Raw genomic sequence first — 13,399 nt, 5'->3', positions numbered from 1 at the left:
TATCAGTTGGTGACAGACTGTTGTCATACGACATGCCTCGTGAAGAGAAACCCAGCGATTGAAGCGCATCCACAAAGAAGTCGAGTGTGAGGAGTGTCACCGCCTCCTCTCCTCTGCGGCCGCGTGCACGTGAGGGTGTACGAATATACCGGTACGGCTCGCCTGGAGACCATGTGCTGGAGATAATGAGCTGGTCCTCTCTCTCTCTCTCTCTCTCTCTCTCTCTCTCCTTTTCCCCTAACAGCTGCAGAGGTGAACACCTGTTCATCTGTGTGACAAGCACCTTGTATTCGAGTGCAATTATTTGATCTCTCCCTGTTTGAGAGAGAATCAATCAACGACCGTTTTGCATTTGCAATCATTTCAACGCTTGCTGCTAACATGCTTTCTTCCAATTTGACTTAAACCCCCGCCTCCCAAAAACCTCACCATAGATGGCACAGTATGCACAAGTGTACATACACTTTCATAGTTTTCGACCAAACTCTGTTGATGTTTCCCTGGAATTATCCTCCAATCGCCTCATTGCTTTTCCGTCATTTGAATTCCGGGCACCTTCTCCATCAACGGCCACAGCTACCGTCTGCAGCCGCCGCTTCCTATTTGGCGCGTTAACCTGTTGGTGGCTGTGCCTTAATGGCCATTTAGTGATGCTTGGGAGCACAAGCAATAGATGAGGGGAATGTCTCACCATCTGCCGCACTGTTGTTTCACCCCCCGAAACAATTGTAGGAATGTCACAGTACATTTTTTTTTTTTACCCCGGCTATGTGAAGGCAAATTAGCATCTCTTTAATTCCTACACAGGAGAGGATCCTTCCAACCCCAGCGGGTCAGTGAGATGTATATGGATCCTTTTCAAATTAAATTAAAGAGAGCTGCTCATTAGTGCAGGATCCCTTTCAGCTTCTAGATAGAAGACCTGCACTGATGCCAATTCAAACAGCTTGCCTGTCTGTCCATTGAAAATCCTAACCTGATTAATTAATGATCTTTTAGTATTGAAATGATGTTGGAGTGGTATTGATTGCAAAGCTGTATTTGTTGTGTCGTTGCTGTTGGAGCAGATTTGCTCCGTATGGACTCGCAACACATTTTGATTCAGTTCTGCAAACCCCTTTTCCCAGTTTATTGCCTTTTGCTTATGTATACACCGGAATTGTTTAATGTGCATACTAATTTGAACATTTAGACATTGTGAAAAGAAACCAATGATGACATATGACCGCCATAGTAAGAGAGTAGAAGAGAAAATATGTGAAATACAACTCCATGTGATCTATTTTGTCATGATTGTTTAAAATTATGTCTCGGAATCATTGACACACACACACACACACACACACGCCATCTGACACTGATACACGATGTGAAATGCAAAACATCACCGCGGCCGCCTGCTGAGCTGATGATGAGTCTCTTGTGGGGGGGGTTAAGAGCTCACAGAAAGAAATACGTCCACGCGCACACCCACCCCACCCACTGCACTGCGGTGTCCCGGCCGGCACGCAGAAAACACACAACTCCATTGATTTTCGTCCGCCCTTCAGGGGAAATTTCTTGTGTCACTGTTGTCTTGAGAAATAAAGTCCCCGTATCAAACGGTTGAGAAAAACATATTTCATTGCAGCGGCTTTGAAGACTTTTGTGTAGCATCTAATTTGCTGCTGCAGTTGTTTGTCCTATTGTACACATTTAAAGGCTTTGCACACAAATCAGCATGATGCATGAGACACATTTATAAATGTAACTCTGGGAATGCCTGCCTAATGGGAGCGTTGGGGGGGAGGGGGGGGGTGGATTCCTCTTTGAAAGTCCCACTTGCTCCGACTGATGATTCTCAGGCCCCGACAGGTGGGAACAGTGTGTTTCCGCCCGCTTGCCTCCATCTAACAAGACTGAAAGGAATGCACAGTGTGTTTGGAGATATTTGTGACCTATGCATCTACGGTCTGCATAGGGAAAACTAAGCACGAATGCTGGCAGGTGTCAAGCGCTCCCGCTGAGACACAGACGCACTTTCTTTCTTCCTGGAGTCACAATGGCGCTCTGTTGGATGGATCGGTAACGGTTGGCGGAGACCCAGCGGAGAGGGGGAAGCAGCAGGTGGCCGTCTTGGATCAGATCGGTCTGGCGGCGGATTCAGGTCGCCGATGTGATTCGGCGGTCGGAGGAACACATTATTCAAATGCGGAACCGTGCGAGAGGGTGGACGCGGGCAATTTGAGGGAAACGGTGTCAGAGGGGGACCTCACTGTTTGAGCCGTGTTCGTCAGAGAGGTGTCTGCAGGTGAAGAGATGAGGACGGGAAAGCAAACACTAGAGAGACGAGCGATAGCATCAAAAATACAATTTAAGGCGACAAAAGGAATTGTTTATTTGCTTAATTATTCCGTGCTTCCGATCAATCCCCTTTTAGTGTTTTGGAGCGTGCGGAGGGGTAAGTTATAAAACCAGTCTTTTAATTGAAATGTGTCCTTCTAGTCCATCACGAAAAAATGATAATCTGATTCTTTCATTTGATAAGTAGCGATAACTCCATATTAATGTGAAAGCCTCGTGGAATAATTGATACACATGAGAAAAATAAGGAAGCCATCTCAAGAATCCTGAGTGATGGGAGTATTGAACCACATGATTAAGATATTTGGCCATCTGCTTATGCCATTTATTTTTTTTTGTCACTGAATCTTTCAGGGACCCCAGACACGAGTGCACATTTTTGTTTTTTTTAGTGACTGTCTCTCAAGCGACTGGATGAATTACCATGGAATTGATTACAAGGCGATGATCTTGCATACATCTTCTTTTTTTAATACGCATTAAAATACATGCATATATTCAAACAGACCATCTTTCTTGTCATTTTAATCCTGTTTCTTCTTTTTGATGCATTTTCGCTCTTTTGCTTTCTTATCAATCTCATCTGTGTCACCTCTGTTCACTTACATGCTGCATTCCCTTTGTTTTGCCTCTTCGAAGTGTTGCGTCTCTCTTTTTACCTCTGGGCTTTCTTCTGATTTCACTTCTCTCGCTTTCTCTTTAACTCAGATCTCCTTTTAGAAGGAATCTGCATTTTATATCAACAGGTTGTTTCACGTCAATTATCTCGGTTTGTTCCATCCATCTTCTTCCCGTGTCTCTCTCCTCTACCTCGGCCTCTCCTCCAATGCTTTTCCTCTCGCACTGTTTCTCTAATTCATCTTTAAATACAATGCCTCTCTTGCCTCTGCTAAACATTCTCTCTCATCTTTGTTTCTCTTCATTGTCTTTGCGTCTAATAAATGTTTCCGAGTCATCTTGCTCCTCGCCTACCTCTCATGCTGTGCTGTTTCTCTTCTGAAGTTTCCTCCTTTTTGCCTCCCTTTCCTCGCCGTCTTTTGTGTCTGTCTCTTTTTGTTTGCTTGTCATCAAACCGACGGCTGGCTGCTCCGCTGTTCTGAACATTCAGTGAGGTGGAGAGCATGCACAGGTCAAAGACAGCCATGGGAATGTAGGTGCTGTTTAGCGGCAATTCAAGTAGCATCTTTGAGACAGAGAGAGTAGCAATGCAGTGGGATAGAATGGGGTGGGGGGTACCCCTCCGCTTTGGAGAGTTACCCTTTTGTGCACTACATGCATTGTTTGATTAAGGACTATTCCAGGTGAGTAACAATGAAAATGTTTTTGTTTTCAGGGTTTTTTTTTTTTCCAGACAAACCTGAGGGTTAAATGTCACTGACCGGGTGGTGCAATGCAAACTCACACGGTGCTGCCCCCCAAAATGTCAATTTGACCATGTGAACAAATACAATTGTGGTTATTTAGTTTTTGACTTTTATTTTTTAGCAGTTAACTACCAAAGAAACTACAATGTGCCACCGTGGAGTTGGTGTGGAGAAGACGCAGAAAGACACAAAAGCAGAGGTCCAAACAGTCAGAGTACAAAGGGAGACGGGTGGATCCAGGCAGAGTTCAGGGACGGACACGCAGCTCTCAGCCCCAGCAGTGGTCATCATGGTAAATGAACTTGTTGAGGTCCCACGGTGCCGGTCCTCTCCTCATTAGATTCAGGCCGCAGCTGCCTGTTAGAGGCCCGAGTCCAATGTGGAGCAAATAAACAACTCTCTAGGCTCCAAACCTGGGCTCTGCACAGCCAGATCAATTTACAGTGTGTTTGCCCCCCTCTAGAGATGTCTCTCCTCCGATAGCTCAGGCTGAAACTCGCCCTCCTCGTTTGGAACATTGAAGTTATTTTTCAAATTCTGGTAAAATCGGATTCATTTTGTATTCATTTGTCACTTTGCAAATCGTGAAATCATGAAAGCGTGGACACATTTATGGCACGTTGAGCTAGAATACTGTGTGTGTGTGTGTGTGTGTGTGTGTGTGTGCGTGTGTGCCCCAATCATTGACCCTCACTGAAACTACACCAGTGTGCTTGTTTACATTGACACAGTTTTGGCCGTTAACCCCTGACTGTAATTGTGTGTGTCTCAATATGTAAATCCTACAACGTACCCACTCCTCCCTCTGACACTATTGTGTGTGTGTGGGTGTGATTGTGTGTTACAGAGGGGCTGTGTATGTGTGTAATGCAGGGGGGGGTTAATTAGCTTCAGACCACTGCCATTTATCAACCTAATGCTCAGACTCTGGTCTGACAGCTCCATTACCAGACACACACACACACACACACACACCCGCGTACACATCAACACGCACACCACACAGTCATGACGCAAGCATTCACTCAGGTTGTTCACACACACACACACACACACTCATGTAGGAAATCACACATAATGCTTTTAGCGACACAAACCGTTTAACAGATGAATGCTTATTTGTTAAGTGGTTGAAATGAAATATGGAGCCGTATTTGGAGCAGCATTCTCGTTTTTGAGTATTAAAGCAACTTTCGGGCCGGCCTTCGTCCAAGTGTTTAAGGCTAATGTACAGCAACTTGGGTTTTGAGGAGGTTTAGCAACTATTTAATTCCAAATGCACTGTACCCACACTGCACTGCCACATTTACAGGGTTAACTCCTACTCAACTGACTTCATACTCCTCGCCAGGCGCCCGTTGGGCTTCAGTTGGGCTGAAACCCAGCCGACAACCCGGCGGCCTCTAGTGACTGATGTGGTCGGGACTCGTGTGGCTGCATGTGTCCACGGCAACGTTGGCAACATGGCTGCTAACTCCCACAGAAGCGTGAGCGGTAGTCCGCACATTTTATGAACAAATCATCCTAGAAGGCAAATATATTTAGAATTTCCTTTGACCTTCCAAGTGGCATTTCAAAAAGGCCACTTTTAGGTTTCTGTAGCTTGAATCCAGAGCATTATGTAACATTCCTGACTTTGCAGCAGTTTCACAAGATGCGTTTAGAAATGTCTTCAAAATGATATTTCTTTGCATAACATGTTTGGTTTTTCACTGTGAGCATGAGCACGACTCCAAAGAGTTAATTTCCCCAATGTTGGTCCTTGGCAGGAAAGACACTCACATAAAGCCGCTGAAGTGGATCAATATGTCTGTTAAGGTCCAGATCTGGCTGTTGGTTATCTGCTCAGCTCTCCACTGGGATCGGGCCTGATCTATGAGGAATGAGACGGTTCCTTACTGTTGCCATTAAGGGGCGGACGGGGCAGACACGACTGTCTATAGGTGGCAGGACTTTAAGGACCGGTAAATCAGCCATTTCAAAGGCATCTATTTGGTAGATTCAAACTCATCCCCAAAACAAATGGGATGTTTAAATACATGCCGGCTGATGCAGTCTCAAGGTAATGCAGAATTCTTTTACAATTTAATTAAGGCTTTTTGTGAGCTTGGATGAAACGTTTCTTAATTTAAGTTTTTTTTTTTTTTTTTTTTTTTTTTTTAAGAAAAAAGGGTTGTTAAACACAGGATATTGGTCTATATTCGCCTCCCTCAGCACTTGGAAAAGCACCATTCAAGAAAGATCTTAGTAAATAATGCACTTTCTGCCACATTGATTATTATCCCGGAGAGAAACATATTAGTTTGTGCTCTTTCAATGGCCTTTGCTTGGAGGGGAACACGGTTCAATTAAGAATTAATCTGCTACCTTATGGCCTGGGAAAGTCTCTTCAGTTCTCATGATGGTCAATTTCTCTTCTTTCGAGACCAGCGATTTTATTACTTTCTGTGATTTACCTATTTGCAAATCAATGGCAGCCACACAACGCAAATTATATATTAGCTATTTGTTCCTAAGGAGGGAATTGGCTTCTCATAAGGTTTAGTGGAGAGATGTAGGGTCTAAGTGCTGGTTCAGAAGCTTTCTAACTGCTAAGAATAGCGCAAAAGGCGGAACACTGCAGTGCTAAAAGCCTTTAACTTTTCATGCACTGTATCATTTGGGAAATCTGAGCCTTTGGGAACGTGGCTTTACATTTTCAACAAATTCATCAAACATCGTTCAATTATCAACGCCTTGATGAATCAAGACACGAAAATGATACGTTACTCCTCTGTACGTCTGTGCACACGTGTTTCCATCAGCAGACACGTACTCTTGCCCTTTTTATCAAATCGTATACTTTGTGCAAACACCCAACCACACATATTCATTAGAGCAAATGGAATTAGAGGGATTGGAGGCATAATCTTCTTCCCCAGTGGTGTGGGGGGGGGGAACCAAGCTGTTAATTTCCCGCCTCTAACTACAATACCAAACCCACTTGCTTTGAAAGCGGATGGAGTCACTCCCGACTTACAGCACATTAATGATTTAGAGCGCTCGCATGCCACACGCCATCAGACATTCTTGATGTGTGTCTGGAGGCTTTTCCGGTTGTGTGACTATAGAAATGTCTGCAGAAAATATTCCAATTTGGATGACACAAGTGTGGTTTTGGGAGACATTTTTGTCTTTACCTGCAGCAGACACCGACTCTATTCTCTCCTCTTCCCCTCCCCTTACTCCGTATTGACTGTGGAAATATGACAGGAGGAAGAGTGCGCGCTGTACAAAAATGTGTGTGTTTGTCTCATTTTGCAGTTCCACCAGTTGTGAAGGGGAATATCAGAAGTGGAGGGCTGCCGGGGTCACAGTATTCCTTTACGCATCGCTGTTGTAAACAAGCAAACATCTTATTGCCGCAATGCATTCCTCTCTCTTTGAAATGGATATTACCCTGTTCAGATACATATGAAGAGTAAAAGCACAAGTGAATCAGGGTAGTCCCATACCAACATACAATTACACACTGGTCCAGCTTTTGATGAAACTCAACTTTTTTTATTTGATCGTCTTTTATGAATTATACATTTGCAAGTTTGAAAGTTTCCCATTGTATTCCCCGGGCACAGAGGACCAATAACAGAACTCCAATGTCCCAAACCTGAACTCCAACCAAGTTCCTTGAGAGAAACAGAAGCTATATTAACCAATAGAACGAAAGCTTTTTCTTCCAAAATTGGGCATCTAACAAAAAGTAATAAAAACAAGACTTTTGGTGTGCATTAATTGCCGTTTTTTTTTTGGAGAAAGATGTATTCTCTTTTCCTCCCTTCGACACCCTCTGCTCGAGGAAGTGAATTCATGTAAACATGAGACTCAAACAAGAAAAAACATTTCTGGAGACTCCGGGCTGTTTTACACCTGCCAAAGAGGAACCATTTAGAGCATCCTGCCAAACTCGGGACAGATCCCCGACATTTCAAATGGCACAGACGCGTGTAGACAGTGGGGTGGCAGTGGCTTCAGATGACACCCAAAGGGAGTACAGGCAGTGAGTGATGGGCCCTGGAACCATTCTGCTCAAACTCAGTCCATCTCAGATCTCTTCACCTCACATGGGCATGTTTTGCTGTGTTCAGCAAATGCAGACGTTTTATATTTGTGTGTGTGTGTGTGTGTGTGCGCGTGGTTGTGTGTAACAGACAGACCGCCGACGCGTCTTACGCTAAGGCTTGAACTGGCGGATGAGGCTTTTCATCCAATGAATGCCAATGCGACGTCTGTCCAACATCTGTGTGTGTCGGCGAGTAAAGGGTCCCCCCCTCGCTGTCCCCCTCTGTCTGGGGAAAATCAATCTGCCTGTCAGCCGTCGAACGCCTTCCGCCTGTTAAACCACCCATCACCACCAATACCTGTGTGTGTGTGTGTGTGTGTCCTGTCTGTCTGTCAACCTCTGTGTCCTTTCCCCCATCAGCCTGTTGTGCTTTTCGTTCGTTCCAACTGTGTTCCTCCGGGTCCCTGCTGTCTCTTTTGTGTCTACCTGCGTCAAGGCGGCGTCTCTTTGCTCTTAATCTGTCTGGCGTGGCGTCGATGTTGAGAGAAGATAACGCGTTGCATCGCTGGTTCCCCCCCCCCTTTTTTTTGTTGCCTCTCCGTCTCATTTTGCATTCTGATTCCCAATTATTCATCACTTTTGACTCTCTCTTTTTCATCCTGCAATTGTTTGTTTGCTTCTTTGACATCTCTGATTCGACAATATGCATATACAATGCAGTGGAATTTGAACATTGCGTGATTGCAGCGATGCAAAAAGGAGTGAAAACGGCAGTTGCCACAGTCTGATTTGCCTTTTTTACGCCTTTCCCTTTTAGTTGCTTTCTTTCTACAAGTGCGCAAAGGGGTCCAATATTATTCTGATAATAAATATTCAATTTAATTCAACCATTTTTCTTGAAGATACAGACTTGTAAAAAGAGTGTGTCTTCTTTGCCCTCCCCTTGTTCTGCAGATCCCTCAGATAAGCTACGCCTCCACGGCCCCAGAACTGAGCGACAACACCCGCTACGACTTCTTCTCCCGCGTGGTGCCGCCCGACTCCTACCAGGCGCAGGCGATGATGGACATCGTCACGGCGATGGAGTGGAACTACGTGTCCACGCTGGCGTCGGAAGGAAACTACGGCGAGAGCGGCGTCGAGGCCTTCGTCCAGATCTCCAGAGAAACCGGTAGGAGCCCAACCTGTTTTGTCTGATGTGGAAGGGTACAGCGGTGCTTCTTGGGATTGGGTCCTGGGACACTCAGTGATTTGTGATGGGACTCCTGGAGAGTCCTCATTGAATAAGGCTGAACATTTGTAATCGTTTACCTCTTCAAATATCAATATGGACACAAAAATTGGATATAACGTCCTCTTCAAATCTTACCTCAACATAAAGTTATAATATCAGGAGCAGTAGATCAATATGCCTTCAGTGGTGTTTCCATACTTCAAAAGGTGTTTGATGCGTATGTGTATTTATTAGGAAAAGTAGTAAAACGTGTTGCTGCTCAGTTGACAGCACGTGATGCGGCACGCTCTCCCCTGGTGGTCCGTCGCTCTGTTGTAGCATATCATTTAAAGGGAATTGATGAAGATCTGACCTGATCCGCGGCGCCGTACCACCAACGGAGGCGGTTGTGTCAGGTTTTCCTCTTCTGTTCGGCGTGTTGAAATGTTACTAACTAGGACACGCGGTGTGTATTGCACTGTGGGGTCTGAGACGCGGCCGGTGGCCTTGGGCCGTCACTTCAACAGGACAACAAAGAGGGAGCAGCCTGACAAAGGCTTCCTTCTTCTTAACTTTCCTTTTGTGTGTTTTTATTTTTAACACTGCGTCAAGTGGACCCCTTAAACATTTGCTGCTCTGCATGTTATGCTCCTAACACATGATTAAAATAAGGTCGGTACACATATCCTGGAGACGAACAGGGGATTAAAAAGTCTTAGTAATGTGTTGAAATCACTGTTTAACATGTTGGACACTTTTGGTCTTTCATTAAGTATTGAATAGGAGTAAAGGGGGAAAAAGGCAGAGAAACACAGCGCTACAGATCACGTGTCTGTTTTGATGCAAGACTTAAAAGCGCGGCCCCCGGGGTCACGAGAGCGTCTCGTCTGGGAGAACGCTGTCTGTGAAATCCTTCCAAAGTGGTGTTGACGGATCAAAATGCTGCCGGTTTCCCTTGTCGGTCTCAAAGGTTTATTGAAAACGGATCACGTTGGACCTTGATAAATATTTACAGTCTGACGGGACTGAAGGCGCGTGGAAAAAATACATTTGAGTCAATCAAGATATTTCCGCTTTGGGAGATTGAGTTTCCTCCTCTGCTCCTCCGACCATTGTTCGTCGTGCGCCGATGTAGAGACGACGTCTCTCTCCATCCGTCCGTCCTCGCCCCCCCCCCCCCCCCCCCCCGGGGGCCGCGCGCCGCCGCGGTCAGCACACAGGCCCCCCCCGTGTTTGCGGTAGCGTCAGATCAGTGTGTTTTGCGTGTCTGGAGCAGTGTGTATTTTGTGTTTTGGTAGTCAGCAGCGATCTCGCTGTGTGTGCACGCGTGTGCGTATCTGTGGGTGAGGGCTACTCGCTGTGACAGCAGTCAGTCAGTTGTTTACTCTGTGAGCCGAACCAAAGAGATGAAGGGTAAGTAGAAGGGGAAAAAAAGGGCAGAAGAAGGTGGAAGAAATGGTGACCGATGGTGATCCCAGTTCATTGTCCATTTATGTGTGTGTGTGTGTGTGTGTGTGTGTGTGTGTGTGTGTGTGTTAGTCATGAATCAAGCTGTAGTGCGGGAGAAATAGGAGGCGTATGATGGAGAATAAAAGCAAAAAAGGGGACGAGGTAGTGGGAACAGCGACAGAATAATGATGGGGCTCCTGATATAGATTCACAACACTCGCGGCCCCCGCAAACGCACACACGGACATATACATGCGCACACACACACACACACACACACACAGAAATCTATATGCCGTGACACCGGGTGGACATCCACACACACACATTAATCCGTGATTGCGGTATAATGATCGCAGCTTACAAGGCGCTCTGCATACTGAAACGCACCATCCATAATAATTGCTCTGTAATCGTTCGCTGATGGTTCTTGACAATGTGTAGTGCTGTGCAAGAGTGCGTGTGTGTGCGCGTGCATGCTTAAATATCACCAACCTGTCCCAGAATAGACGCTCCACTCTTTTCGGCGTAAGTCAGGAGCAATGGTTGTGCGTGTGCTCGGCTCCAGGACCCGTTGGATTCTGCCCCGTCAGCCCTCTCTGAACTGGGCCTTTTCACATACAGCACATTGAGATAAAGTTCAATATCTTCTCCCTGAATACTCTGAAAGGGAAGGTGTCCTGCTTACATTAGCAGCTCCACAGCTGCTGTTTTACCTCCACTCCGGGGGAGCAATTATGTGGAGAACTCTGCACAACTACGACTGACACTGCACAGGGCAGTCAGCAAATTATTATTATTTATTTTTTCCCAAAAGGACTGGTCAGGGTATTCTGTATTGGCGCTGACTAAAAGGAGTTCTGATCGCAGCATTATCGCGAAAGTCATCTGTGTTCATCCATTTTTACAACACTTTTGCAAGTTTGCTCATCCGTGCCCACGTCCTGGAATATATTCACCATGACTTTTACACCGTCTGCAGCATGTGTGCGGTCACCCCCCTCCAGCCATGGCTTTCCAGTCATGCAGAACCAGCAACAGACACAGCTCACTGAGCCTGGGCCAAACGTGTTTACTCATCATTAGTAAGGTACTGGGCGCGTAGCGCTTCCTCTCCCTTTATACACAATGAGCCGGCGTGCACCGGTGATTAAAGGTTAATGAACAAATGATGTGAAGGCCAACTTGTGAGGGAGGGAAGGGGGGGTGTGGGGGGAGGGGATTTGTCGGGGAGTGGTTTCAAAGGTCAAGCGAGAAGGTAGTGGTCCTTTTCAGGTGGTGGAAACGCGCATCATTTCACATGTTCAAATGAAGGAGACTTCTTCCAATGACAAATCTGGCTCTTTTCTGACGCTCCATTGGTTCCCTGAAGAGGAAGGTGTTTTTCTCACTTATCAAGCTGAAGTGCAAAATCCAAACAGGACCTCAAGTGTTTTTATTTTTTTATTTTATGCAATTGAGTGCGTGTGGAAATGGGCAACATATGGTGCCGAATCTCGCCACACCTTGAGACCACTGCCTCAATGAGCCGTGTTTGCAGCTTTTGGACCACTGTACTATACAACAAGAGTTGGCAGTTTACTTACCGAAGGAATCTTTTAAATCAAGTCACGGCCCTTTCTCCTTCCAGTAACCTTCCTCACCTCCCCCTGGAATCCATCTGGGATTATAACTACCACATCTACATTCAGCCACACTGCAGACAGAGCAGGGTGTGCATGTGTGTGCGCCCCCCCCCCCCCCCCCCCTCCTCTCAGGGTATCGAGACAGTAGGCAGACCTTTTCTCAATGACAGATGCTGTGGGTGAATCTGTGTGCGGTGAGATGAAGCAGTGGGAGTGGGCCCAGTTCACCGGCTCCAAACAGTCCTCCTCCCCTCGACCCTGGCCGGCCCGCAGAAGCTCTGCGAGGGGAGGAAAATGAGCTGAGAGAAAATAATTAAACGTTTATCTCCAGATTCATTTAATTAGTTCTCTGGCTCTAAACTAAGCTCCCGCCTTTTTGCTGGGCTTTGCCTCTTTAGTTCGCTCTCGGTCCACTCTCACCCCACAATCGAGTCGACCCGTGTCATTATCCAAGGCTGGCTACCGGCTTACGTTGTTTTATTCATTGATATGCATTAGGATGCACATATCACGTAAAATAAGTGTGTATACTATAAGCATCATAAAAATTATAGCATGCATTATTTACAAGGACATTGTAAGAAGATACTTTGCTACACAGTTGCAAGGCCATTTTAGGAGGAATGTCCTTTGAGTAGACTACATCTAAGCGTGCATTATGAATCTAATCCTGTAGTAGTTAAAGAGCTGAGGCACAGACTGATATGATCCTTTGTATGCATGGATTATCAAACGCAAAATACAAAGTTTTCTTGCAGACCCACAAGTTCACAAAAACAGATAAATGCTGCAGGGGAAGCAGAATAAGGCAAATAAACACATTCTCTAACTCGCCCTCATCTGACAACGCGTCTCCCCGGGTCGATTTAGCTCTCTGCGTCTTGTCCTTGGTCGCACTCGCCTCACAACTTAAGACTGATGCTATTCATCAACGTACAAGCAGACACACACACACACACACACGCACACACACCCAGGGAGCGCCAAACATCAACCCATCCATTTGTAACTAATTACACCAGCCTCGGTTTTCATCTCAAGGTGACGCTGCCTTTGTCGTCTTCATGAAAGGGCTCAATTGCTTGTAGACTCGTTCACGCTGGTTGGATTTTATTTGGTCCTTCTTGCGCTGGTGTTTCTAATACCGTAATATATTTATCTCGTCATACGTTTGTGTGTTTTGTCCAACACCATTGCTAGCAGCGGAACCATGCCGCGTTTGCTTTGCTTGCCTCGTTGAAAATGGTTCTGTGTGATTCTACCGCAAACTGTAAATCATCTTGAGGAGATCATTAACACCTTTCCAAATCTCCAGGTTCTGTTATAACCCGGGTTTATGTAAGCCTTATGTTGCCAATTCCTCACT

At 45.8% G+C, this 13,399-nt stretch overlaps 1 protein-coding gene across 5 annotated transcripts in view; it reads left to right on the top strand.

Annotated features, from left to right (window-relative positions):
- grm8a (glutamate receptor, metabotropic 8a) overlaps positions 1-13,399 on the top strand; it is a 165,061-nt gene that overhangs the window by 52,319 nt on the left and 99,343 nt on the right. For all 5 annotated transcript variants that reach the window (XM_037460829.2, XM_062560284.1, XM_062560285.1 and 2 more), the window contains one exon: positions 8,701-8,917. In XM_037460829.2, the coding sequence (XP_037316726.2) occupies positions 8,701-8,917 (217 nt within the window). The remainder of the gene's footprint in view (positions 1-8,700; positions 8,918-13,399) is intronic.

The sequence above is a fragment of the Pungitius pungitius genome, chromosome 2 (assembly GCF_949316345.1).
Source record: "Pungitius pungitius chromosome 2, fPunPun2.1, whole genome shotgun sequence".
NCBI classification, from domain to species: Eukaryota; Metazoa; Chordata; class Actinopteri; order Perciformes; family Gasterosteidae; genus Pungitius; species Pungitius pungitius.
The sequence above is the reverse complement of the archived record's forward strand: the minus strand, read 5'-3'. Positions and strand labels throughout refer to the sequence as shown.